This window comes from Daucus carota, chromosome 5 (genome assembly GCF_001625215.2).
Source record: "Daucus carota subsp. sativus chromosome 5, DH1 v3.0, whole genome shotgun sequence".
Lineage (NCBI taxonomy): Eukaryota > Viridiplantae > Streptophyta > Magnoliopsida > Apiales > Apiaceae > Daucus > Daucus carota.
Window position 1 is genome coordinate 31,748,080 of NC_030385.2, and position 27,096 is coordinate 31,775,175.

General features: G+C 32.8%; 2 protein-coding genes across 10 annotated transcripts; both read left to right on the forward strand.

The window, feature by feature from the left end:
- The first annotated feature begins 5,311 nt into the window (after positions 1-5,311).
- Positions 5,312-8,560, forward strand: LOC108224113 (histone-lysine N-methyltransferase, H3 lysine-9 specific SUVH5). The gene is made up of 2 exons (XM_017398670.2): positions 5,312-5,489; positions 5,663-8,560. The coding sequence occupies exon 2, from the start codon at positions 5,686-5,688 to the stop codon at positions 8,416-8,418; it is 2,733 nt and encodes a 910-aa protein (XP_017254159.2). The 5' UTR covers positions 5,312-5,489; positions 5,663-5,685; the 3' UTR covers positions 8,419-8,560.
- An 862-nt stretch (positions 8,561-9,422) lies between these two features.
- LOC108223706 (polycomb group protein EMBRYONIC FLOWER 2) lies at positions 9,423-27,096 on the forward strand. 9 transcript variants are annotated; one of them, XM_064093620.1, is made up of 23 exons: positions 9,486-9,621; positions 13,965-14,015; positions 15,165-15,267; positions 15,939-16,086; positions 16,583-16,635; positions 16,781-16,895; positions 16,974-17,145; positions 17,233-17,295; positions 17,993-18,132; positions 19,295-19,357; positions 19,464-19,573; positions 19,729-19,793; positions 20,845-20,897; positions 20,983-21,036; positions 21,114-21,176; positions 21,538-21,581; positions 21,731-21,855; positions 22,526-22,715; positions 23,606-23,654; positions 24,535-24,618; positions 24,933-25,012; positions 25,550-25,639; positions 26,733-27,096. In XM_064093620.1, exons 3-23 carry the CDS (start codon positions 15,239-15,241, stop codon positions 26,881-26,883), a joined length of 1,941 nt encoding a protein of 646 aa, XP_063949690.1. In that variant the 5' UTR covers positions 9,486-9,621; positions 13,965-14,015; positions 15,165-15,238; the 3' UTR covers positions 26,884-27,096. The 9 variants fall into 9 exon arrangements, with proteins under 9 accessions (XP_063949693.1, XP_063949691.1, XP_063949698.1 ...); XM_064093623.1 differs by lacking the exon at positions 13,965-14,015 and having other exon boundaries at positions 9,423-9,621; positions 17,236-17,295; positions 17,996-18,132; XM_064093621.1 differs by lacking the exon at positions 13,965-14,015 and having other exon boundaries at positions 9,451-9,621; positions 17,996-18,132.

Here is a 27,096-nt window from a genome sequence, read left to right on the forward strand (position 1 = left end):
TCTCTTCTTTTTCTGTTATTTACATTATTTTATGTTTAATTTTAAAAAAAATGAGAAATGCGAGATGGATACATATATTTGAAATGAGATCAAGTGATGAAAGATAAAATAATCTTAGGACACCATTGGACACAGCTCATTGTAGTTGTGGATGAGAAGTATATCTTTCTGATGTCTGTTATGATTTGATTGTTCGTTTTGCTTTTCTTTCTCTTTAATTTTTTGTTCCTGTAATTTTGGTCGATTGAAATTTGAATATTTCATAGTTTTTTATTCAAAATATGATTAGTAGCATTGTTCTTTTATTTGCAAAGACACAGAGTAGAAATTTAAAGCGATACGTGTTGGGAATAATTTGTTTGGTAAATACTCCACAATTTAATCCCTGGCCTTGTTCTAAAAATTCATAATTTAATCGATTAATTCCTAATTAATTCTTGTAATGTTGTTGACCGATTCAATTTTTGAAATCATTTAAGATGGACAAGTCTTCATTTAAGATGACCAGTCATTTGATTGTGATACTGCAACAGCTTATGCTCTTTGGTAGTTCTCATCCATATTGTTTGAGTTAGTGTTGCTTTTCAATGATCTTGCTTAATCGATAATTTCATGTTTATAAGGCTGATCCGCTGTCTTCTTTGATTTTTAATTTTTAGTTCAATCTCAACATCATGAAAATCATGAGTTTTTTGACTCGAATCAGATGTTAAAAAATTCTTACCAGAGTTTTGACTCGAATCAGATGTTAAAAAATTCTTACCAGAGTTTGTGAAAATCTAAATCGAACTTGAATAAAACTCGACAGGTTTGGGTTGGAGTTTAATGATTCGGGTTCTTACGGGTTTGGGTTTGGTAAAGAAAATTTCGGGTTTGGTTTTTTACTAAACTCGTTTTTACCTACCCAATTGTCATCTAGGATTGGAAATGAGCTGAAATTCTCAAGAATGGCTCGAGGTTCGGCTTGGAAAGAGCTCTAGTCAGGTTTAGTTCAATTTGTGATTGGACAAAGTTAAACACAGTATTATTAATCTATTAATCTATTTACTAATGTATCCACCATGATAACAATATAATTACAAGTTTGTGAACTCGCTTGGACAAAGTTTGTGCTGCAGCAGAATATCATATTTTGTAATATTATATTATTAAAATTGATTGAGAATTTTATGTTGTAAGTTTGATTTGCATTTATAACAAAGTGCATATATATTATTCCCTCCATTCCAAAATAATAGTCGCTTTGATTTTCTGCACGTATTTTGAGGTGCAAAAAAAACATACTTTTACATGTTATTTTTGAATTTTTTTTCTGAATAAAAATAGAGATGTTAAATTTTTATTCAGAAAAAGAAAATTTCAAAAATAATGTGTAGAAGTATGTTTTTTTTACACCTCAAAATACGTGCACAAAGTCAAAGCGACTATTATTTTGGAATGGAGGAAGTAACTGATTATTGTGATGATTAGGTAGTAGTTAATGATTATTATGATTTGTAGTAATAATTTACATATAAAGATAAAGTATCTTAAATAGCATTAAGTTGTAATTTATATTTATATAGCTAAGTAGATCATGACCATTGAATTGAAATTCATCTGATGGATGTGTGTGGTCTCAAATTCTAATTTTAATATTGGTTCTAATTTGAATCTCAACCGGTTGGTGAATATGTTTTATTATTAAATTTGTGAACATGCCCATTTTTTATATTGTTGAGTAGTTTATGAACAAGTTTAATGATAATCCAAGTTTTTTTTATCAAATGATTATAATAAAGCTAATATATATGTGTGTATGTGTGTTTTCACAATCCAATTATTTATTAAAACATAATTAGTGACATTACTAATTAAAAATCTATTTTATATCATATCAGATATTAACAATATTAAATTTATTCACATTAATTAAACAAAAAACATATTTAATTGCAAGTGTTAAAAGTTTTTGAGTATATATCATTCTACTCAAAAATCTCATCCAAACCACCGATTAAAAAATCATATCATTTAAACCACTGAAATGAGTATATATGTCATTGTGTTTGACGATATTATGGTATGTTAAATTTTTTAAACTTTCGGTCTCAATTTAAAGTTGACGTGTTCATCAACGTTATTTTCGGCATGTATTCGATATGACGTCTTAGATTAAAAAGGTTAATCAGGTCAACCTAATACAAACGTGTAAGGAGAATAAAAATCTCAAATTAAACTATTAACTCAAGATAAAATGAATTTAAGAGGTCATATATTCGACCCATGAAGTTTGAATTGTGATGAAAAGTTTAAAATTTTGACATTCCTCGTCAATTAGCATGACGTAATCAAACAAAATTATATATATATATATATATATATATATATATATATATGTGTGTGTGTGTGTGTGTGTGTGTATATATATATATATATATATTCAATTTAATGGTTTAAATAATATAAATTTTTAATGGATGGTCTAGCTGAGATTTTTCGGCAGAACGGGTGTCCTATTTGATATAAAACTCAGTAGACAAATGACCTGTACAATAACATGATATCTCGCTCATCCAGTTTCACATATTTAATTTATTCATGAATTTAAAATCATGAAAAAACTAATGAATGAGCTCGTGAAAAATATTAATGATTTGTTATGAACTCGTGAGACATTTTCATGAGCTATTCGCGAACTTTCGTGAATAAGTTATTCCTCAATAAACCAAATTTTTTAGTTCAGCTAAGTTCGGACCTAGGTTTGATTTTTTTTAACAAACGATATATACAAGCACACTAGAGTTCGGCTCGACTCATTTACGGTCGCAAATAAAATTAATTATAATCTTTTGGTATAAATGACAGATTCTAGTCTATCTCGACATAATGGGGCCTTTTGGTTGAGCTTAAAAATAGTGACTTATTGCTTAAAGTAAAAAAGTGGATTAGAAGTGAGAAATTAATTTAGACTTATAAGCTATTACAAGTGTTTGGATACCCCGGCTTTAAAGTTTTTTAAGTGTTTGGATAACTTAACTTATAAACTGGTATAGTTTCGTAATATTGTCATATAATTATTTGATATTTACAAAATAAATTGAGAAAAGTTGATAAAAATATTAGATTAGATTAATATTTATATTATATAAAGAATTATCTCACATTTAACTATTTAAGAGATTTATAAGTGTGTTTAAAAATTTATATAAACTTAATATATATGAGTATTTCATAAAATTGAAGGCAAAAGTTTATATAAAAAGTATTATATTCAATCACCTCGTGTTTGGATGAGATAACATCAAGTAGACGGCATGAATAAAAAATAAACAAAAATAATAGGTAGCGGAATGTCACGAGTTTAGAACAGCAGTGCGTGACAGGAAGCTGAAAAAAGCTGGAGTCCCAAAAGAAGCTCCATTTAGTAGTTTTTTTTTTCTTAACTTCTTTTACTTGTTTTAAGTACTTCATATCATTTGCCAAACACACAGCAGAAAAGAGAGGAAGTGGACTTGCACGCTTTTAAGCCCAGAAGTCCAGTTCCCAAACGCCCACAATAATTACATTAATGAATCAAAGGACATCTTTTTTTGCTAACAAATCACAGTGGAAATACTGCTCCCTCTACATGTTATATCATTTATGAAAAATAATAATGATATTAAACTATCAAAGGGCATTGTGTTGGGCATTGTGTTTTCTTGCAAATCTCACTGAAAATACTGCTTTTCCTGCATGTTAAAATCATTCAGAAAAATAGTTTAATAACATTATATATCATATGGTTGATGACATATATCCAAAGTGGTCGATATTAATACAAACTATTCACAACCATAAGTCCATGAAAAAGTGTTTTGCAATAAACAAGAGGCGCGTCAAATGTATGTATGTATATGTGTGCATGCATAAATAAGATGAAGCTTTTTTAGATACAACCTCATAAATTTTTGGAATAAGACATATTCTATGGAAAATGCTACGTATCCGATTTTTAACCAGATTTGGCAAAAATCGGTTAAATCGTATCATATTCTATCGGACGAATTTTTAACCCGATTCGACAAAATTCATTTAAATCGATGATTAATTGGTCAAAAATTGTATTGATCAGTAAAATATCATGTATAATATTAAAATTTACAAAATTTGTGGGGAAATTTTAAAATGACTATATATATATATATATATATATATATATATATATATATATATATATATATATTATTTTTAAGTATAATATTAAATTAATTTCAAATGATAATCTTATTAATCATTCCGACTAATCACCGATTTTTCTGATTCTTGCTTTTTACAAGGCTGGATATTTATTTATTTATTAAATCATGATCTTGACAGGATTATAACATAATTTTAATAGATCAACGCTTTCATTGTGCGGTACTGAGTTAAATAACCTCATACAACTGTTAAAAAGCGCTATGCAAGCACTGCACAACGCTTAAAAACCAGTGACATATCTTGACAGGATCCATATAAATATATTTGTGGTGGGTAATGATAGATTAGTCTTTTCGAATTAAATTTCATTGATTTAATTAGGTGATTTATGACATTTGTAATTTTATCGTTTGTATTTTAAATTTAATTGAAATACAAAATGATCATACTGATCGAATTTTCTTATATATTTTGCCTTTATTGATAATAAAAAGGTTGCTGGAACACGTTATATATTAGAAAGACCCTTAAAATAATACCGACGACCAATAAAATTATTTATATTTCAGTTTTAATTGAATATTAATAACAATAGTATAGTATAGCATAGTATAAACAGATATTTGGTAATATGGAATAAGTAAAAAAATTATTAATGTATAGTTGAAATATATCATTGGTTGTATGACATATTATATATAATAATATTATCTTATATATATATATATGTTGCATGTGTTATTAATAGAAAATCGGTTTTTTAGTTAGGATTCTAAAGAAGATAATGTGTTTTAAATTGTTATTGTCCAATGTTATTTTTAGAAAAATAGATTTTTTATTAGAAAATATAAAAAAAATAATTTTAGCTAAATAAGATGGTTGATTATATAAGTGGGTTCATAATCTGGCTCATGTATCGACCGCCCAAACATTTAATATTTTTGTTTTAAGAGTATAGTATAGATAACAGATTCTGAAGTTTTAGTCTCGCCAAAATTTTCTATTTTAAACATTATCATAAGAATTTTTTTAAGAACAATCTAGAATTTAAAGCAAATGGATATTTATTTAACATCTTATTTTTATTAAATATCAACAAAATCTAATGGATATTTTTAGCATATCCTAATATTTTTCTAACGTAAATAATCTTTAAAATCTATCCCGCTACACCGTTCCGTTATAGAAAAACATCAAGTCTTCTCGCCGTTGTAAAATTAGGGCAAAGACTAGGGTTTCGCATCCGTACTTAGATGCTCTGTCAATTTAATTTGGTCAATTTGACGTCAATTGTAGTAAATCTTCCTGTCCAATCACTAAGAATCGTAAGTTTCCTTACATATATTTCTCTGAATTTTATTTTCAACGTGTAAAATATATGTTTGGGTTTGTTAATTGTGCATTTTTACATTCTATTGTGTATTTAATTTTTATTTAGTTGTCGAGATTGATTACTCTAGTTAAGTTGAATTTTAGTTTAAATTTTATATTGACGCAGGGTTCATATATGTGATTGTGTTGATGGTCATGAGCCCTGTAAGAGATGGCGATGTTTCTTTAGTGAAGCAGGATAGAAATTTTAAGCCAGACTCGAAGCGGAGAAAGGTTGATACAAGGAGACCTTCAGGGAAATATTGCGGTGTTGGTGGAGTTTATGATGAAGAGTGCATTGTAGAAATAGCGAATAAAAGGGCAAAGGTTGAGTGTTTAGATCATCCGGGATGTGATAATGGATATAATTCCGAGTGTAAGGATTTGATCAGCACAAAGTGTGGTCGGGAAGTTGAGCGTTTTGTAGGTTCTAGAGCGATAGACGGTGAAGTGGAAGAAGGAGAGATTGTGGAAGAAGATATTGAGGGTGAAGTTAATGTTGGAAGTGGAAAGGGTATTGCTGAATCTGGAAAGAGTGAGCACTCAACAGAAGTTGAAGAAGGGGAGATTATAGAAGATGCTGTTAGTGATTATGTTGAGGATGTAAACGGGGAGGGAGATGATGTTGAAATCGATAAGCCTGTGGATGAAACTGGAAGAAATTCGAACAGTTGGGGGATGGTTTGTTACAATGACAGGGAAACAAACTTGCCCGAGAATAAAAGTGCATCTCCAAGAGATGTCGAAGGAGGGATTATGAAAGGTGATTTTAATGACTCTATTGAAGTTGTAATTGGGACGGGTACTGAAGTTGAAAAGGATAAAAAGGTGCATGTGACGGAAACAAATTTGAAGAATCAGGAGATGATCTGTTACAAGGAGGCGGAAACAAGTTTGAATAGTCAGGAGATGGTTTGTTACAATGCTCAAAGCATCAAAAGCTGCGATTATATAATGATAGATGATCCCAAAAAAGGCACTGGGCACAACTTAAATGGCGAAATTAATGGTTCAAAGATGTGCTCCCAAGGTACAAAATCTGTTCTGAGGAAACAAGGAAAACGGGTTTCTGATTGTGCACCTACTATAGCTACCCTTAGTAGATTCAAAGCAAAGGCTGATGGTTCTAACAATTGTCCAGTCGAACCTAAAAGAAGTAGTGTGCCAAAAATGAATTTTGCTAAAAGGGTATCTGTTTTATATGGTAAAGGGGAAGGCAGAGATACTCTAGCTGACAAAAAATTAAATAATATGAGCATTGTTCCTCATGATGGCCAGGAAACTCCAATTCGCAAAAAGGTGAAGGAAACTTTAAATCTGTTCCAGCAGGTCTTGCAAAAGTTGTTACTAGGCAAAGAAAAGGTTTCACAATATACTTACGTAGAAGCTGCAATGCAAGTTAAGGAACAAGGGAAGTGGGTTAATATGGATAGGCGAATCTTGGGAGCTGTTCCAGGTGTTGAAATTGGGGACAAATATCACTGTAGGGCAGAACTTGTTATCATTGGCTTGCATCACCCGTTTGCTGCTGGTATAGATTCCATGGAGGTTGATGGGAAAAAGATTGCTATCAGCATCGTGGCCTCAGGTCGTTATGCTAATGAAACGGAATTTCCAGATGTTATAACTTATTCTGGTGAAGGAGGAAATCCAGCTATTAAAGACAGGGAGCTTAAAGATCAGAAACTTGAGCGAGGTAACCTTGCCTTAAAGAATAGCATGGATGCGGAAACTCCAGTAAGGGTTGTTCGAGGTTATCGAGCTTGGAAGTCGTTTAGAGCCGGGGACAAGAAGAGGGAGAAAGAAGCAACATTTACTTATGATGGTTTATATGTTGTGAGTAAGTATTGGCAAGAGAAAGGGAGACATGGGAATTTGATTTATATGTTTCAACTGAACAGAATAAAAGGTCAGCCAAAACTTACAGTAAATAGTTTGAGTTCAGAAACGTCCACAATATCGGGCAGTTCAGCAAATTCTTCTATATCTAGAAGATCAAGAAAATGCAAAAGAATATTAAGCAAGATTGGAAGATCTAACCCGTTGAACATGCCAGAAAATTGTCAAACATTGATCACGTTGGGAAAAGCTGAAGTCCCTCGCAATCCTATATTGGTAGATGACATTTCTTATGGGAAAGAAAAGATAGCTATACGCTTAGTTAATGACATTGATGATGCGATACCTCCTGTCTTTAATTATATAGCCAATATGGTATATCCACACTTGAGAAAATCCTCTACTAAGACAAAAAGTTGCCAGTGTATGGACGGGTGCTCCGATAGTGTCAAATGTTCTTGTGTTGTCAAAAATAGAGGTAAAGTACCATTTAATGAAGATGGAGCGATCCTTAGACAAAAGACTATCATTTATGAGTGTGGTCCATCTTGCAAATGCCCCCCTTCTTGCAATAATAGAGTTAGCCAGCTTGGCATAAAGTTTGAGTTAGAGGTCTTTAGGACTGAGTCAGTGGGATGGGGCCTTCGGTCACGAGATTTTATACCGTCTGGAAGTTTTATCTGTGAATATGTAGGGGAGTTGCTAGAGGACTCGCAAGCTGAGGAAAGAAGTGATTGTGATGATTATTTGTTTAATTTAGGAGGGAATGATGAATATACTATTGATGCAGGTATTTATGGGAATGTTGGAAGATTTCTCAATCACAGTTGTTCACCCAACTTGTATGCTCAAAATGTCCTCTATGATCACGGTGACAAGAGGATGCCTCACGTGATGCTATTCGCTACCAGCGATATACCTCCTTTACAAGAGTTGACTTTTGATTACAACTATGAAATAGATAGTGTTTATGATGCGAATGGAAATGTGAAGACCAAAACTTGTTGCTGTGGTGCTCCTGATTGTAGCGGACGAATGTATTGACAGATTTTTATTTTTCAATAACTTGTCGAAGGAGACAGAACAGTCTTTCATAAGTGTAAGCCTGGTTTATGAATATAGTTGTGATGTGTCATCTAAGCATTTATTTGTTACAAAATTAATGTGAAGATTCGTTTTTATTGTCTCTTTTAAACGCTTCTTTTTGATGTAGTGAATGGTTTTACCGCAGACATTTTTGATGTAGTGAATGGTTTTACCGCAGACATCCCATCGTTTTGTGAAGATTGTCTTTTCCAGGCTACATGTCATCGATTTGCTAGGTCTATTAGAGTTTAGTTACAACTTACAATTTCACTGTGTTATGAGAATAATCCAACTTGTATATAAATTTCATGCTAGCAGTTTTTTCTTGCTCTAAAGTTAACTTGGATGTTTGTTTGCATATCTATTCAGAGTACCAGGTATCTTCTGTGCGTGTCCATGACAGTGGAAGATGAATAATTTCAACATGGTTTTTTATGTTCAAATTTATGCATATGTTTTCCTCTCAAAAGTTTAAGAGTCGGAAAAGAAAGGAATTTTGGACCATGTGATATGAAAACTCATTGCAGGAGACCGGGGGTTAACATTATTTTGTACCATAATAAAATTAAGTTACACGGTTTAATCAAATATTTAAGTTCTGAAATTAAATTATATTGTTTATCAAATATTTAAGTTTAAAAGTAATTATTAATTTGACATGTTATTTGAAATTTATAATTGACATTATTATATTATTTTTCACAAACATATTTTTTTTTGAAAATACAATAATTATTTACTTATTATCTCGGCAATTGGAAAAACTCACTAAAAAGGACATCAATCTAATCAAACAAGCGGAATGAGCGCCATATTTGAATTACGTTAAAAAAATTTAAATAAGCAAAGGCGCAAAAAATCCAAAATTTACCAATTATACGAAACTCGAAAAATTATTTTGAATCATAAACTACCAAAATTATATGCCGAATAAAGTCAGAAAAAACCCGGTTCCCTGTTATAAATACAGACGGAGACGCACACTCACATAATTCACATTCGATGCAGTAATTAAATTAAAGTCTAAAAAATTGGGTCTGGTTTGTATCTATTCTAACAAATTGAGGAGCATTCCAGAAACCAGTCCGATAATAGAGTTGTAATCAGCTGCATCTTCTGCTTCCGTGAAGCTCTAGGTGAACCTAGGGTTTCGATTACCAGGTAACTCTCTCGCTATTTACTTTCATGCAATACATATCGCTGTCCTGATACTATGTTATTTTTCGATTCGTCAGATCTTATTTAGGATTAATGTTAGGGTTTGGTTTTCGATAATTGTTCGATATAGATTTTGTTTAAATTGTGTTGCGCGGAACAGGAAATATATTAAAGCCTATGTATGTATGTGAATAGGTACTTTTTGTATAGTTTGGTGTAATATGTGTCAGCTACATTTTAGTTTACTCTCTCTTTGCCATTTAATTTCAACTGCTCGACACGCATTTCAATACTCTTATAAAATATAGTTCCGTAACTTATTTTTGAGATTTTTTTTTCTGAATAAAATTTAACATCCAAACTTTAATTCAGAAAAAGGAAAATTTTAAAAATAAATTGCACAACTACACTTTACAGGAGCATTAAAGTTCGTGCCGTGTCTCCGTCCCCATTGAGGGACGGAGGGAGTAGTTGATTATGGGATGTATAAACTTTTGGCTTGAGTATCTTTTTGAAGAAATAGAGTGAAATGCAATGAATTAATTAGGAAAATTGGGTGAAAATATGTGTTGATTAGTTGGTATGGTGTCAGGCATAGAATTACGATGATTCGGGTTCAAGGTGGCGGTCCTATGTCAATGACTTAAAGTTGATATTAGTGCAGATATTTTTATTTAGGTTACGAATAGCCTAATATGTCAGTTAAGGGAAAAACGTGTTCACATATTTAGGTTAATGCTGCTTGAGCTTACTTATGTAAGATGATTAAGGGAGCCCGGATACCTACAAAGGCTACACTCTCCATAGGGTAGGTCAGGAATTTCAGCAGATTTAGGTCATTTATCTTACCAAATTATATAACCTGATGACAGTAATAGTAACTGAGCTGGTTTGTGTATTAATCTTTGCTTTGTTTAATTGCCCTACATCACATACCTTACTTACCTGCCTCTTCGACTTACTTTCTCTACACATACTATTTTTTGTGGCTTGCCGACTATCTGTTTAATAACCCATGTGCGTATGATGAATTATCATTTGCTGTGGGCAATATCAGTGCCTAAGCAAAGCAAAAATGACCCATAAGAAAAGTTTTAAACTTTTGATTGTGGAAAAAATTTGAGTTGTTGAAGAAGTCCATTGTATTAAAATTGATATACAGTAAAACCTCGGTTAATTAATAACCCATAATAAATATATATATATATTTGAGCTACATATATTTGGTCTCAATATAATAGTGATAATACATATTTAACCTTGATAAATAATATTTATCAAGTTATTTAAATAACTTGATAAAATCTAAATATATTATTATAAATACTAGAAGTCATAACATATTAGTTGTTTGTGGTAACATTTAAAAATAATGTGTAAAACTCTGTAAATAATATTTTTACTGCTTGAACTCATATTTCGAGGTACTTGTTTGATATTTATGATGACTTTAGTTGATAACGTTTTCAGTTCAGTGACCAACTTGATATATTAAACCCACTTCAATGACCAAATAGATATTTAACCCAAATTATATCTCCCTAAATATTCAATATCGATCCCCGCACGGGTTTAGATGTGTAAGCTATAATTCATGATGACAATCTACAAAAATATAGTAAGAATAAACCAAGTTGGCAGAACTATTATATACGGCAAGAAATTGCTAAATCTCTTATAAAGTTTTGTTAAATGATTAAATGTTTGTAAATTATAGATAGCTTGTGCTGAATATATTTAGGAGCGAACTAGTGAATATGTTAACTGCCCAAAAGATAATTTTAAAACCTGTGACTGTGTTCTTTGCACTAGGTGCAATATCTTAAGCTAGGCATATCTTTGTGTGGTGATAATTAAATTTATAGAACTCGTGGACAAGCTCTTTTCATGGAGAGGGGAATTTTGAAGAGCAGAGAATTTAAATATTAAGATTTATAATTTTGTTTCGGGAAAGAGGTTAATTTTAATTTATTAAGTATGATAATATTATATCAATAGATTTTTAGGAATATTGTGGTTTATAGTTTTAGACGAATAAAAGGACGGGTTTCCTTACTAGGATTTTACTTGGTCAAATGAGGGTTTTACAATTGAAGGAGATGTAATTTTTTATTATCAAAATCCACTAATTGTATGTCTCACCCTTAATTTTATGTGCTTATTATGTACAAGATTTCTTTATATTAAGCTGTCTGTGTATTGTTTTCCTTGCCTGCATCAATACTAGTCCTACATCAATATTACAAGGAACAAATTAACTCAGTCGAAGAAAATTAAACAAGCAATGTGCTAAGCATTTACGAGCCATAAAACTTTGAATATATATTTGTTTATTAGTTACTTACTAGACATTTGTATTAAATGTTTACCGGCTTATAATCTAGAATCTATCTTTAAATCTTAATAAGAATTGATCATTTTATTGGATGTGTTATGTATAAATATGTTGGTAAGTTAAATCTTTGTGAGTTGTAAATTGTAATTTGTTATTTCCATTGAATAGGTTAAAAACTGATCAGTGCTAGTGCTTTACAACTTACAACCAATGAATAGGTTAAATAATGATCAGTGTTAGTGTGTTACAACTTACATAATTTGCGGCTCGTGCCATGCAACTGCTAACTGGTTCACTTGTGTTAAATTGTGGTTGAACCATGTCAGATACAATAGTGATTTGTTTTAAGCAATTCTAGTAACGTAAAAAATGATGATCCAAAAAGAAGATAATTATGAAATAGGCGATTCGTGGCCAACAACTTTAGACTGGACTTGGGCAATCTCTCTAAAAAAATATAAATATGAAAATGCACAAGTCAAAAGTGACCAACTGTTATTTTAACGTCGTCCAGGAGACAACATAGCTTACTATAGTGTTTGCCAGTTGAGTATTAACTTCTAACTCTATCACGGTGCTGCAATTTAACTTATTATTGAGTTTGGGTGTATCTATACTAGTGCCCAGATATATCCAGAAAACTAATTTGAATACTGAGTTGTTACCAGCTGCTGCTTAAGACTTGTTTCGCAGGATCTCTCTCTATATATAATTTTTAATTTTCTTTCCTTTTTTTTTTGTTCGAGGGTCAAATTAGGGTTGTGATTGATTGGCGACTGTCTTCTTGTTATTCCATAGAGTTAAGTCTGTGATTTCTTAAATAGAATTTTGTTCTTAGCTTTAATTTGGTGCTTATTGAATCTTCACTCTAAATTTTTTGTGCTACTTGAACTTTCTCCCTCTTTCTCTCAATGTATAGATTTACATATATGTATTTGGATACAATATTGTTTGGTATATGGTACCTATGTTACACGGACTTGGCTAAAAGTGTCCCACATGGATATGTGTTAGAGTGTCGGACTCGGCAATATATTGAAAATTTTACATGTTTTTGGCCTATAATAAGTGTCGGAGTGTCCATAGGACTCCATACCCATTTGGGCATGTCCGAGGGTCGAGTGTCTGCCACGGATACTCGAGGCAAAATGAAGAGTCGGGTTAACATAGATGATAGCACATCTGTACGTACATGTACTTGGATAAAATATTTTTTGGTATATGACAGCGCATCTGTTTTAACTTAAACTAGTTCACTTGTCATTAAAATAATTAGTCTATAATGGACTGCAGTCCCTTACTTGTCATGTTCAGTTTACAAGAATGATACAAGTAAGGTGTCAAGTGTGCAAATCCATACAGACCTTTTTATTGCATATTAACGTTTTAACCTTCTTTTCTCTTAATTACTGTCAACCTTCATTATTTCAAAATTTATACCAAATTCCTTGGTTTTGTTTTTATTTGCTTTCTTATTTATGCTTAATGTACACTCATTCTATCACCATATTATATATCAAGAGATTCTTTTTTTTTTTTTTCTGAGAAATAATGATTTCTCAAATTGGTAAATAATCGAATAATATTTTTAGTAAGTATTTATCACACTAAGTTTTGGTACTAGTAGAATTATGATTGTGTCGCCATTAGATTTTGGTAACTATTTATTAGTATCAAGACTGTGTTAAATAATTAATATTTAATAAGCAGGAAAAATTTAGATGTAGAAATGTTTTATAAGGAGCTACCCATATAATATAATGATTGAAAACATAATTGGATAAAGTTGTGTTATGGAGTGAAAGGGCCTACTAGTCTATATTAATGCCTTACCAACTTGCTCAAAGCTTGGGGCTGAGGCCCAATACTATGAAAATAACAAGGCCCAACACGGTCGAACTTCAGTTCTAAAATATTATAGAAGTTAATAGTTTGGGCGTGTATATGTGAGCTTGGGTTTGAGAATTGAGTTGTCACCAGTGTCAACTTTATACCTCTCTTGCTGTTGCAGGATCTCTAAGTTTTTTGGGGTTTTAGGTCAAACTAGAATTTTGATCACCAGGTAATTTTTCTTTCTCTATTTAGATGCACTTTATGTTTGATGTAATACGATCTAAACATTTCTCTATCAAAGCGTGATTTGTGGATCTTCCAGATCTAATTTGGGGGAAGAACATAGGGGTCTGCATAGGTGAATCTTCTGTTGTGATTTTGTATAAAAGTTCGTTTTTAGCTTTGATTTGGTGTTGATCGCATTTTACTCCCAACTCGATTCGCTGCTTGAGTCCTCTCTCAGTTATATACCTGCCCAACAGTCCATCTGGACGCTTTGAAACTCTCTCATCCTTTAAATTATGGTCAACCTTCTTAGGAATCTTTTAATGTTTTCCGGCTAATTCCATACGAATCCTTTACAATTTTTTTTATCATGGGTTTCTGTATATACCTTCTATTGTATCTATGTTTTCTATGTCAAGGGCTTTTGTTTCTTTTTAGAACTTTTATTGTCTCAGATTGATTAATGAGCTATTGAATTGTTTCAAGTATTTATTACACTACGAATTTAAAGTTAAAACTCAAGACTTGAAATTTCAATTTGTTACTAAAGAATTATACTTCCCAGTTCTTGCAAAATATCCATTATTCACTTCTGTGTGCTAGACTTGCCTGTTGATCTTTGCTAATCTATAACAACTATCATTTAACTATTTAAGTATGGTACACATTGCTTGCATTTTAGGTGCATATGATTTTAAGTTTGTGCAATTTAATTTTTGTGCTCGAAGAGAATATTTGTCTTCTTTTTTACATATATTATTAGATATGAATGTAATATTACTATAGAGGTAACATGTAATGTAAAATATATCTCACTACAAGTCAAGATGAACTTTACATAGATTGGGGGTTGGTTATGTCAAAATGAATGTATTATAATGTATAAACTATCTATCAGCTCTCATCTATATGGTTGATGTAACCCGGGTAAGAAGGTTAGATTAGCTGCACATCGGTCATGAGCTTTACAATATGTAAGCTTCACTAATTGTGGTGACTGGTGTTGATAAAATTATTTTTCATATATGTAATGTATAATTGTATATCAGTATATATCTACTTTGTGGGTGAGCTTTTCTTGCTATGTGTGTACCACCTCCTCGAGAGGAAAGAGAAAAGTAGGAGCATTAATAATCTAGTTATTGTCTTGCAGGTCCAGTGGGTTAAATCTTTTATTCTTGCAGAGGATGCCATCTTAATGGAGTTACATATGTACCTGTGAGAAGAATGCCAGGCAGACCTTTGGATCCTTATATGTATGTCCCCTTTTATTTCAGGCAACCTACTCCTACCTTTTCTTACTCGTGTACAATTCAGTATTTCTGTTATGGTGTGAAAGCATCCATCGTTCCCCAAAAGCAGTCACTTGGATGAATCTCTTTGTGTTTGTTTATCAATGAAACGACACAGGTGTGTCTAGGTTTGTTTCAGTTAGATCAAAATGATTGTGTTAAAGTTTTCTTTATTGGAATCTGGACAGAACATCAGTATAACAGTGAGCGGTAATTGACTTCGCAGTTCTGTCAACTATATGTGAAGATGCAATTTAACTTTTGTATTTTAAGTGTAGCAACTATAATACAGACATATATGTTCAACATAACATATTGTTTTGTAGCAGAATTAACGAGGTTGCACAATTGTCTTTGATATTTCCTGGTTCATCTATATTCTCTAGAATTGTGACTGTTCCAATTTAACGCAGCATAAATAAAATATATAATCCATTATTACATTTGGCATGCTAATTATGCCATGGGATCCACCAGCCTCCATCACTCTGGTTTTTATTATTAAACACATATAGCACATGTACATGTCAGACCGAGTTAACAAGAAGTGTTAGATTCTTTTGGTGATTTCTTTGACTTCCACACATTTATGTTTTACTGCGATGGAGCTGAGTATGAGCTGCATACTTTTTCAGCAATTCAAGAGTTGAAGATCAAATGTGTCGCCAAGATTCTCAACCGCATTTGTCTCCAGAAGAAGCAGCTGCAGCAGAAGCAAGCCTCTCACTTTACTGCAAACCTGTAGAATTGTACAACATTCTTCAGCGCCGTGCTATCGATAAGGTCTTCATTTCCATTTCTTTTTTCTTTTTATTCTGATGTAATGGCATTTAGTGTACAATGAATTGTCCTGGGGCTTAAAGTTTCTTTTATATCTGTCCTTTGATGGCTATGTGAATTTAGTTATTGTATTAAATGCTGAGGATGTTTATATAATAAGACCAAATCCTTGCTTCACTTTTAGTACCTATGTGGGTGGACGCTTGGACATGAGTATGAATGTTCGAACACTTCAGTTTGGACTAAAAACATGCAATTTTAGAAACATGCATGATTTTCTAAAATATTGATGACTCTGACGGACACAATCGATTTTGGACATGTCACACATGTAGCCGGGTCTGGGTAATATTAGTGGCTTAGTGCACACCCTCATACATAAAGTTCACAGTTTGGGGATGGCTTAGAAATACACCATTCATGATTCAAGTCGGAAAAAAATTTGTTGACAAGTGTTAATTTTTTATATATTTTTAACTTTTAGTACATTTTTATGCAGCCAAGATTTCTCCAACGATGCTTGCGGTACAAAATGCAAGCAAAAAACCGGAGGTAACAGGGTGTACTTTTGTAGTAATATTTTATTTAAACAGATCAGTAACTTCGTTAGTTCAGTGGGATATTCCCTTATAGTGATTTCAGGTGCTCGAGTGCCTTTCTGAATTTGATATTCGGTGGTTTTGTTCTGTTTTTGTAGGTTAAAAATGGCAATATCCCTAACAGGAAGTACAGTCCTTGGGTCGCAACCTCAGAGTTTATTCCCAGTCTATGTATTGTTGGCAAAACCACTTTTTGATATCCAGGATACACAGGTACTAATGTGCTTAATGATTGCTTGACCCATAGTAGTTCCTATAATTTTATTGACTCTGTTTTCTGCTTAATGTCAGTCCAAAACACAGAGTTCTGATGTATATCACTACAGTCGGATGGGTGTATTGAGCAATTACATGGGAAGTGAGAACTTGAATCAGTCTCATGTATATTTTATTCTTCCTGAAATGGAAAAGCTCTCTGCTATCATTGATGATAATGCATTTTTTGTGCTGTTGATCAGCTGTGGTATGTAGTACTCCATAGTATTCAATGACATTTTAAATTGTAATGCTCGCTGATGATTTGTTTATATGTCTTTATTTCTTTTTTAAGCAGGAAATGTTATCTCTGACAATGATTCTACCATGAACAACATAGATATGCCATCTTTTCCATGTAAGATGCATCATTTCGGAGCTTAAGTTTTGAATTTTTTTTGTTCAAGATTCTATATAGAACTTTTGATTATTTTTTTTAAAGCACCAACTCACAAGAATTAGTGCAATCAAAGATTATGACAGACCTAGGGGTGGTTAGTATTGGAAGTATATAAGAATTGCTGGTGATGTGAATCTGAAGTCGAAGTGCTAAGACTTTTCATAGATATTAGATGGTTGTTGTTTCTGCTCTTTTGGGGGAAGTACAGGATTTTAAAGTTAAAGAGTTTACTCCATTGCCGATTGTTCCTGAAAGAAGAGTATACCCAGATGTTCTCCATCTGCTTTAATTGATACATTGAGTGCCTATTTTGGATCTCACTCCTTTTGGGGGTCCTTTTGGTTTAAATAGACACCTAGCGTACATACAGTCAGCCCAGTTGGATCTTTCACAGTTTGTTAGGAAATAATTAAATGACTACGACAAAGCACTTAAAGATGTATGTCTATGTTGATAATATGGGAACCTAGAATCTCATTATTATTGTTTTTCAGACACCAGGATATGGTTGTAGTAAATGCAGATTTAATATATTATTTTCTCATCTTCATTCTTATCTTCCTGTCCTGAAGTTCTTTTCCCTGTCCGATATCTAATGTATGAGCACATATACATGCTTTCTCTAGTTGTTTATATTGTTTTATATGCCGTGTAGCAGGTACTGGAGGCAATGCCCTGGTTGGTGAAATTCCTTTACTTCGACTGTTCAATTCATGGAAAGAATCTCTTAGATCAAACGGAAGGGAAAGAGCTGTTATGTTGACGACTGTTGACCTGAACCCTCGTGCTCTGAAGGTATTCTTATCACTTCTTAATACAGAATTACCCTGCCCTTTGAAATGATTTAATGTTATTGGCTTGGAACTGAAAGATGTTGTGTGTGGTACTTTTCTGCCATATAATTTCTAATTTTTCTTTCGATAATTGATCTCACACAAGGCGTTTTTCTCCTATGGAGGCTTAAACCCTTCCTCCCCTTTTCCACTCTACCCCCCCCCCCCCCCCCCCTCTTCCCTCCCTATCTCCTCTCCCTCTCTCTCACACACACACACATGTATGTTGTTATCAGTGACCAGATTAAATACACTATATGTACATAGAAGGATGAGTAAGCGAAGGAGCTATGTTAACGACAAAACTGGATTGGGATTTGAGACTTTTGAGCAACAATTAATAATTGATTACTCGAAGTAGAAAAGGTGAATAAGGATAAGTGACATGAAGTTGTGTTCGTGAGGCTCGTTAGTTATAAATACTACAGTCGTAAAGATTTTGATACGGTGATCAAGTTTTGGTGTCTGCATTTGAGGACTTTGACTATAACAAGATGACTGGAGGAAAGTGGGTTGTAACTTTTTCACTAGAAAGCAGGTCATGCGTACTGCATGTTTTCTACTTGTTTTTGTAGCTGTTCCTTTTCCGTATCTATTCATTGTAGGGTCATGATTACATATATGTCCTTGTTCTCTTTATGGTATTATGCTATTCATGATGTCAAGCTTTTCTAGAGTGAAATGTTATGAGAGATGCCATAGTTCAGTTGTAAAGCTAAGTGACATAATATGATATTAGGGTTAAGTATGAGGATATAAGGTGCAATTAGCTCTGTATTAAGCAATGATGTTATAGTCAAAATTTATTATTTTCATTGTGCATATTCCCAAGCTCCATATGGGAAAGAATCGTTGTTGATTTATTTTGTGCTAAGGATCCATATTAGATTATTATTTGCTTTTGTTGCCATGACATTAGGAAACTTGTGAAAATGCTGTAATTAGAATATATAGAAAAAACTCTTACATTGCGGTTCTAAAATGTTCCTAACCTACTGTTGTCAATGCGAAAAAATCGTAAAAACCCCTCTGCCTTATATTGCTAGGTATTTACCTTTTTTTTATCATTCAATTTATACCATTTTAGTTACTGAAAGTTAATCCTCGTTATGTGCTATTTGCAGCTAGTGACATTGGAAGGCAAAAAATGTATATCTATTCAGGATCCATCTGACTCTGGGGTTGTGGTATGTTTGCTTGCCATTATAATTGGGCATTTATTTAATATCTCTGTTCACTAATTAAAATTGTTATTCTTATGAACTTTGCATCCTTAAATTTGACCTACTGAAGAGTGTGCCCCTGCAAGTCCCTGTCAGTGGTTGCGCAGAGGAGATCTGGACAAAAGACAGAAATCCGTACAATTCATCGAACTATGGCCATTCAGAGTCTCATCTTGCCCGGTAACATTTTTGTTTATATTAATTTATCATCTTTTTGATTGATGTGATGTTCTGCCGGTTTTTACCATTTTCTTATTCGTTTGCTTTTGAACATGGTCTAGGAATATATGTATACGAGTCAGTTAATCTGTGTTATCTCTTTCTTTCTTTTCTAGGTTAAGAAATGGAAACGTGATATTCAATTACAAGTATCACTTCAACAAACTGCAGAGAACTGAAGGTAATTTATTTAACATCTGTCTCCTCATGTTTCCTAATCCTATTGATACACCACTGGTGGAGAAAATCTTCAACAGGAAGTGTTATGCATAGAACATATAAAAATTATATGAGAGTTGTACTGCAACAAATTGAAATAATTTAATATGTGCGTGTTTGTAGTTCTTGTTTAAACTCTTCTCTTTGATGATGTATCACTCTAGAAGGCAAGGTGATTTGATTCTCCCATCTAAATAATACCGGTTCTTTTATATATGGAATTTGGTTAAAGTTTATTATGGGAGAATAGAATTAGAGTTATTAGTTTGTATACTCACTGTGTTTGTATATATATGTATATCTAACTTATGGGGGTTTTCTTAGCCTGGACTATCAATGTTTTAACTTGTATATCACATAATAATATTAGGAAAAAAGCAGTAATATAGTACATTTTAAAGTGGGATGGTTTAGGTGATGGTACTTTTACTTTGGATACTTTCTAACACAAAAATGTAAATAAAAACATGTTGTTTATAAACCATTTTGGTTTAAAGAAATCATAATTTAAGATGGTGATATAGTGTAGAATGAAGTACTAAGTTAAACACTCACTATTATATAATTACACATTGACTAGCCATTATTAGGAGAATATGGTTAAATGATGCTAATTGAAACTTAACTTCATAATAAACTCCCTCTGGTTATAAGGCTTGACTACTAAAATGATGCCTAGACTTGGTTAGAGTCATATCCTCGTATAGCATGCTGCTTCATTATAGTTCCTCTCCCATATTCATGTCATATGTTTGTTAAACCTGAATTGAATTAACTACTCCTGGGCAGCTCATCTTCACCTACAACAGAGGAGTTAGGTGGTTTATAAACTTTTTAACTGATGCTTACAAGAATTACTTCAATCTTTTCAACACACACACGCACACACAGACATACACATGTTTTAAGTGGTATGGAGCATGTTTTTTTTTTCTCTGAAAACTTCTGGCAGTTGTTAATATGCTGTGTAATCACATAGACTCAAGATGTGCTTATAAATATCAATTTTGTAGTGACTGAAGACTTCACCTGTGCCTTCTGCTTAGTGAAAGGTGCAAGCTATGAGGTAGACCTGAATTACCTGTGCGAATATTTAATTAGTTTTTTTTTTTTTGGAATAATTCTTATATACTTGCTTCATTTTCTTTTAGGGTCTGAAACATCACTTGCTCGCATCCCATGATCTATTCAACTATGAATTTTTGGTTGGTAACCTCATCAGTGACTTTTGATTAGTTGTTTGTTTAGTGAATACACTTCAATTCTATTCACTTTTTGACAGGTAACAGAGGAATGTCAAGCCGTTGATGTTACTGTAGATACTGATTCTTTATGCAATTCTGAGGTTAGTTTTTTGAATGTTTGTATAATGTTTTGCCACTGATATTTGATGGGTCCAGGATTCTTATTCATGTAAAGCTATTTATTAGCACACCTTTAGTTGTATATTAAGGCATATACACCATTTTGTACTGAGACCACGGCAAAAATATCTTGTTAATCGGACAGTAGCAGACTGGCAAACATTGTAGTTTGTTATTTACCAAAACAACAATGTCACAATGAGATCCCATGAGAAACATATCTGCTACATCTATCTAGAAACATGCTCTCTCTTTACTCAATAACTCTATCACCTACTTGTTTTGGGTTAATGGGGTTTAGTTCATTATGCTAGTGATACTTTTTCTTGATTTTCCAACCAGATGAAAAGCAGTGTTGATCCTAAGCGAGAAACATTCATATTGTGGTAACTCTCTCTCTCTCTCTCTCTCTCTCTCTCTCTCTCTCTCTCTCGTGTGTGTGCGTGTGTGTGTGTGCGTGTGTGTCATTGTGTAATGTAGTTCTGATCAGTCTTACATTGATATTTTTTTTAACATAAGTGAATTGTGTGAACAGCTCGAAGTCATTTAAACGCAGAAAAACAAAGAACCATGGTCAAGGTGCAAGAAATGTGACTGCACTGGTCTTAGATTCTGGTGAGTTGCCTTCCACAATCAATGGACATCGCGACACTGTTAATGGTGTGTATTTATTTTCATCTGCAATTCCTTCAAGTCAGTTTGTAACTGCAATTTTGATTTTAACATTAAAGTTTCTTCTTTGTGGATGTTATATTTCATAGTGTTTTCATATAATGCATCACTTATGACTTGTGAGAAAAATATCAATTCTTATCTATCTTGAATTTTGTGGTAAATGTCAATTACAGAAACCTATAAACAAGCTCATTCCAACCCTACTGGTTTGAACCCTCAACCTCTTATTTCCAAGAGGATAGAGCTATCAGTAGGTGAAGCCTTGCAGATATGTCTAAATTTTAATTAGTTTTGAATGGATAAAGAATAAAATATAGGAAAGAAGGGCTTATTGTGATTTAAAATTAAATGTATCGTTTTAATTAAAAAAGAGATGAGACGTAAGGTTTTTCTTCAAATTAACCAGCTAAACCCCTTCAATATGAAGGGAATGAACATATGATGAAAAATCCATCATACTTTATTTTATATTAAAATTAGTGTTCCACCAAGTTGTTCACTCTGCGTGTAAGCTTCCAGTTGAGGAAGAAAGTATATCTAACATAACCAAGATTTTGATTCCCCTCATACCAGTATTTAACATTATTTTTAGATATTGATTCCGGCCACAGTAATGATGACCTAATATATGGTGCATGTTTTTGGGTCCTATCAGGTGCCCTCGAATATCTAGAACACAATACATCTAGCCTTAATAATGCGACAGGATGCTCAAGTGCCACAGCTCATTCATATGCAGATCTTGAATGTGCCCAATCTGCTCCAGGAAGCAACCTTGCACTTTTTTCTGCACCACAATCTGCAAAGTCTAGAAAGTTATCATCTGAGCGCTCTGACCCAAGAAAGTATGTTGAGAAAATGCACTTAATACTGTTCTTTTTTTGGTATAGTGCGAAGTATTACTTTTCAGGACTATTTAAATAGCTGATTTATTATGTGTGATCAGTATCTGTAGTTCTGTACATAGTGATAGTAGTCAAAGCATTAAGTGGGTAACTAATTGGTACAATGGTACCCTTATTAGGATTAAAAGGTTTTCTACTTGTACAGCTGACTGTCTAATGTCATGCAAGTAATTGGCTTGTGAATCATCACGGTCCCTCAAATTTACTTGACATGACTATCTAGGGTCAAAGTTTGATATATACTATTAATAACCGAAGTAGGTGCATTATCATTTCTCTGTAAATCTTGGCGACAAGAGTGGAAATTAACTTCAGGACTGTATTCCAAATAAGCACAAGGGTGATCAGCAGTCACCTTTCTTTCTGGACTTTATACTATATCTGTTTGCCGTACAATAAGCAAAACAATATTGTCCGAAGAATCTTTCCATAGTGTCATTCTTGCTTCAGCAATCTACGAAATCTAGGTTGTCAACAATCAGTAGGTCTTCACAATTGGAAAACATATCAAAAGCTCTGTCACTCCAGTAGTCAGCTTGAATCATTATTTTGGTCGACGATTTATAAGATCTTAGAGGTCTTCTCGTAGCTTGTCAGGTTGCTTTTTTTGTTTGTTTGAACCGTGTTCCAGGTCATTTCGGTTGCCATTTCTTAATTTTTTTAAAATTATATTTAAATACTTAAAAGGGTGTATAATACATGGTTGACATTTAAATACCTTTGTATTAAGATGGTCCAGTTCATGAATTTACTGTTTAATCTGTTGTCCAGACTATGTATATAGTTTCGGTGGCTTCATTTGACTAAGATGTTTATGGTTTTTTCCCCAGTCGAACTCTGCTGCAAAAGAAACAGTTCTTTCATTCACACCGGGCTCAGGTACTTGCTAGTATTGTACTACAATATTATATGGCCCCCTCTCTTTTCGCCATCTCTGCATGAATTTTTGTATATGTTTCGTTAGCCTCAGTTTATTTAAAAGTTGTAGCTCTAATAATTCTATTAGTCATGCAAATGACATTGATATTATTGTAATATGTCATTAAAAGTGTATAATTGTCTATACTACTTATAATCAATTACAAATACTGATGTACATCACACATGCTTGTGACAATTTCAGTTGGCAGAAAACCCTTCTATCATCGGATGTTAGTGCTATCATGATGATAAGATAATGTCTCATTAGTTTCTGTTTGAACTTATTTGATATCATTATATATTATTCAATCTTAGTAATATTATATAGTTTAGTCTGCATTTAGTTTTGCCTTCTGTTTGCAATTCAATCTTTGCATTCTGTAGCTCGAAATAATATATTTGTGGCTATGCCGTGCCTGCCTATGCATGATTCTGTCAAAACTTGCTTTGTTGAGTTGATGTACATCTTTCGGAGCTTTTAGAGTACATTTTTTGTGTGAACAAATTTCAAGCAACATTGTAGATATGAATCGGTAGAATGGTCGGTTTGTGCGTTTCTGGTTATATCAGTATAGCACTTGAAGGATAATACAGTTAAACGTCATTCAATGCATGTACATTCACAGATCTGCCAGCTACTGGATCTTATGTTCATCTGTTTGTCAACATCGTTTCCAACTTGTATCTTAAAATTAGTTGTAATCACTCAGTCCCAAAAATAATTACCTTGCGGGAAGATTGAAAAATTTCATCCGTCTTTTGCCTTTCAATTTCTTGTAAATATAAATTTCATGGATCATAATCACCAAGTTGGGAACCTTTTTTCATGTGGATGAAGCCTATGGCATTGGAGCAAGTTTTATCAGACAGAGACAGTGAAGATGAGGTTGATGATGATGTTGCAGATCTCGAGGACAGAAGGGTAAGTTATAAAAACTTTAGTTTCTGTGGTATTCAATGTGGTTATTTATCTTTTCAAAATATTATTGCTTGTTTAGGAGAGGTATTATATTTGGTCAAGTATTTTTTTTTAGATTGATTTAGTGTGTTTCCTGGAATCATGAACTTAACTGAAGTAAATCAGTCAGCATTTTTATTTTTTGTTTTCTAAAAACTGTTTTAGATTTACTTTACAAATTAATATTGGATTTATGGATAACCTATTGATATTAATCAGAGCTAGTCTTGTTCTGTTTAACATGTTTCTGGTTTGTCAATTGTGGTTAAAATTTTCAGATGCTAGATGATTTTGTCGATGTTACCAAAGATGAGAAACATATGATGCATCTCTGGAACTCGTTCATAAGAAAGCAACGGTATTATCTAACTTTGGCTTCATCTTATTGTTTCCTACTTTATCATTATCTTTCATTTACCAAACTTTACAAAGTATCCGCTGACATGTAAGCAAATGTTATTTATTGGCTGCAAAAAATTTTACCGTGACATTTTGCCTTTTTTCACAAAAAAGTTCTGGTCATGATTTTTTTGGTTGTAGTTGTGTATATTAAACAATGGAGTTACTAGAGTAATTTTAGTTATTGTGCTTGGCCGGGGGGGGGGGGGGGGGGGGGGGGGGGGGGGGGTCGATTCACATTTATATTTTCTTTGATGTATATTTTAGACCGTATTAAGGTTTAGAGTTTAAATTGAATCGATGAGGTTTAGGACTAATCCCTTGTTATGGTTTTTATGCCCACACACTTGGCCCCCCTGCTGCTTGAGCCCTCGGCCTCTTATTACCAAAAGGAGATCTAGAAAGTTGGTCATTGAGCCATTTTGTTGAACTAAGGCTGCAAATCTGGGCATAAGTTTATCCTCCCGTCTAAATTTTATAGTTGTAAATGTTGCAGAGTACTGGCAGATAGTCATATTCCATGGGCATGCCAAGCATTTACAAATTTGCATGGAAAAGATTTCATACTGGCACCAGCTCTTCTTTGGTACACTCCATGACCTTTCTGTGCTTGTCCCGTAGATATCTTCTGTTCTTCTTGTTATTTTGTCTTTGCATTAACTTCGTGCATCTCATATATGCATTGACAATGAAATTGTTGCAGAGGCAGACCCTAATTATTTTATAGAACTCGATATCTATGCTACTTAAATATAACCTGTCTCTTGATTTGTATGTTTGATTCAGAGTCCTTATCTGTAAGGACCATAACATGTACTTCTGAGTTCTAGCTTTGCCTTTAATTATGGGTTTAGTAGATACTGGAATATCTGTGGTAAGACTTCTGGTATGATTACTGCTGGGGATACGGTCTACTTATTGAGATTTTGACTTGACAAATTTATCAGTTACTAGCTTATAACCCGTGTCATGCACGGGTGACTTATAATATATGTTATTTAATTACATATATTCTAATATTTACTTTTATTGTGAAGATGAAATTGTATTAGAATAATATGCATTTTTTAATTAAATTGATTTTTTAAATAATTTAGACGTGTTTGGGTTAGTATATTTTTTTATTGGGTGTTAAATAATTTTTTTTATTTAACTTGTTGAATAAGTTCTTAATAGTTAGGCCCTTTAAAATATATATTAACAATTGAGCCGAAAACATATGTTTCCATTAGAATGTTTAAATATGTTATGATGATGAAAAGGTAATGTTATTTATTAATATATTGTGGTTGAAATGTTTTAGTTTGTGATTATAACTGATATATATTCATCTAGATATGCGAGGCACTTTTATATGATATTGTATTATTGTGACTTGCAGTTAAATCTTTTACATGTTTTGTCAGTCTAGTCCACTTTCACAAGGCACACCAAATGAAAAATTTTGTAGCGATTTAACTAAAGGAGTTATGTTTGAGGAAAGACAAAACAGCTTTCTATTTGGTTTTACCACCTTTTAATATGCAACAAGACCAGCTTTAGCTATGGTGCCATGTCAAATAATTCATCATCTGATCCTGTTAGTTGTTTAACATGATTGAGGCTCAACTTTGAATCACATAACCTGCAATCTTTTTTTTAGCTCCTCTTGCAAAGTAAAGTACGTTTTGATGTTGCAGGTGCTGGAGATTATTTTTGATCAAGTTGTGGAATCATGGGCTTCTAGATGCATGTACCATAAACAAGTGTAATGTCTTACTTGAGAAGTTTCAATCCCAAGAGGTTGATCCTTTGAGGATCCAAGCAGGCGATGGTCGATTATCTACATAACAAACATGTGTCTGCATAAGACCCAAATGTAGCCAGTCACCTGAGTTATTTTGGTATTTCTTTAAGTTGTCCCCGTAACTTTTATGTAAAAATGACATTGGAGTTCACATCGTTAACTTTTGATACCCTGACAATCGGTCGTGATAGATGCGTATACAAAAGCACATTTGCTACTTATGGACATCAGATTATGTTATCTTCTGCTTTTCCAAA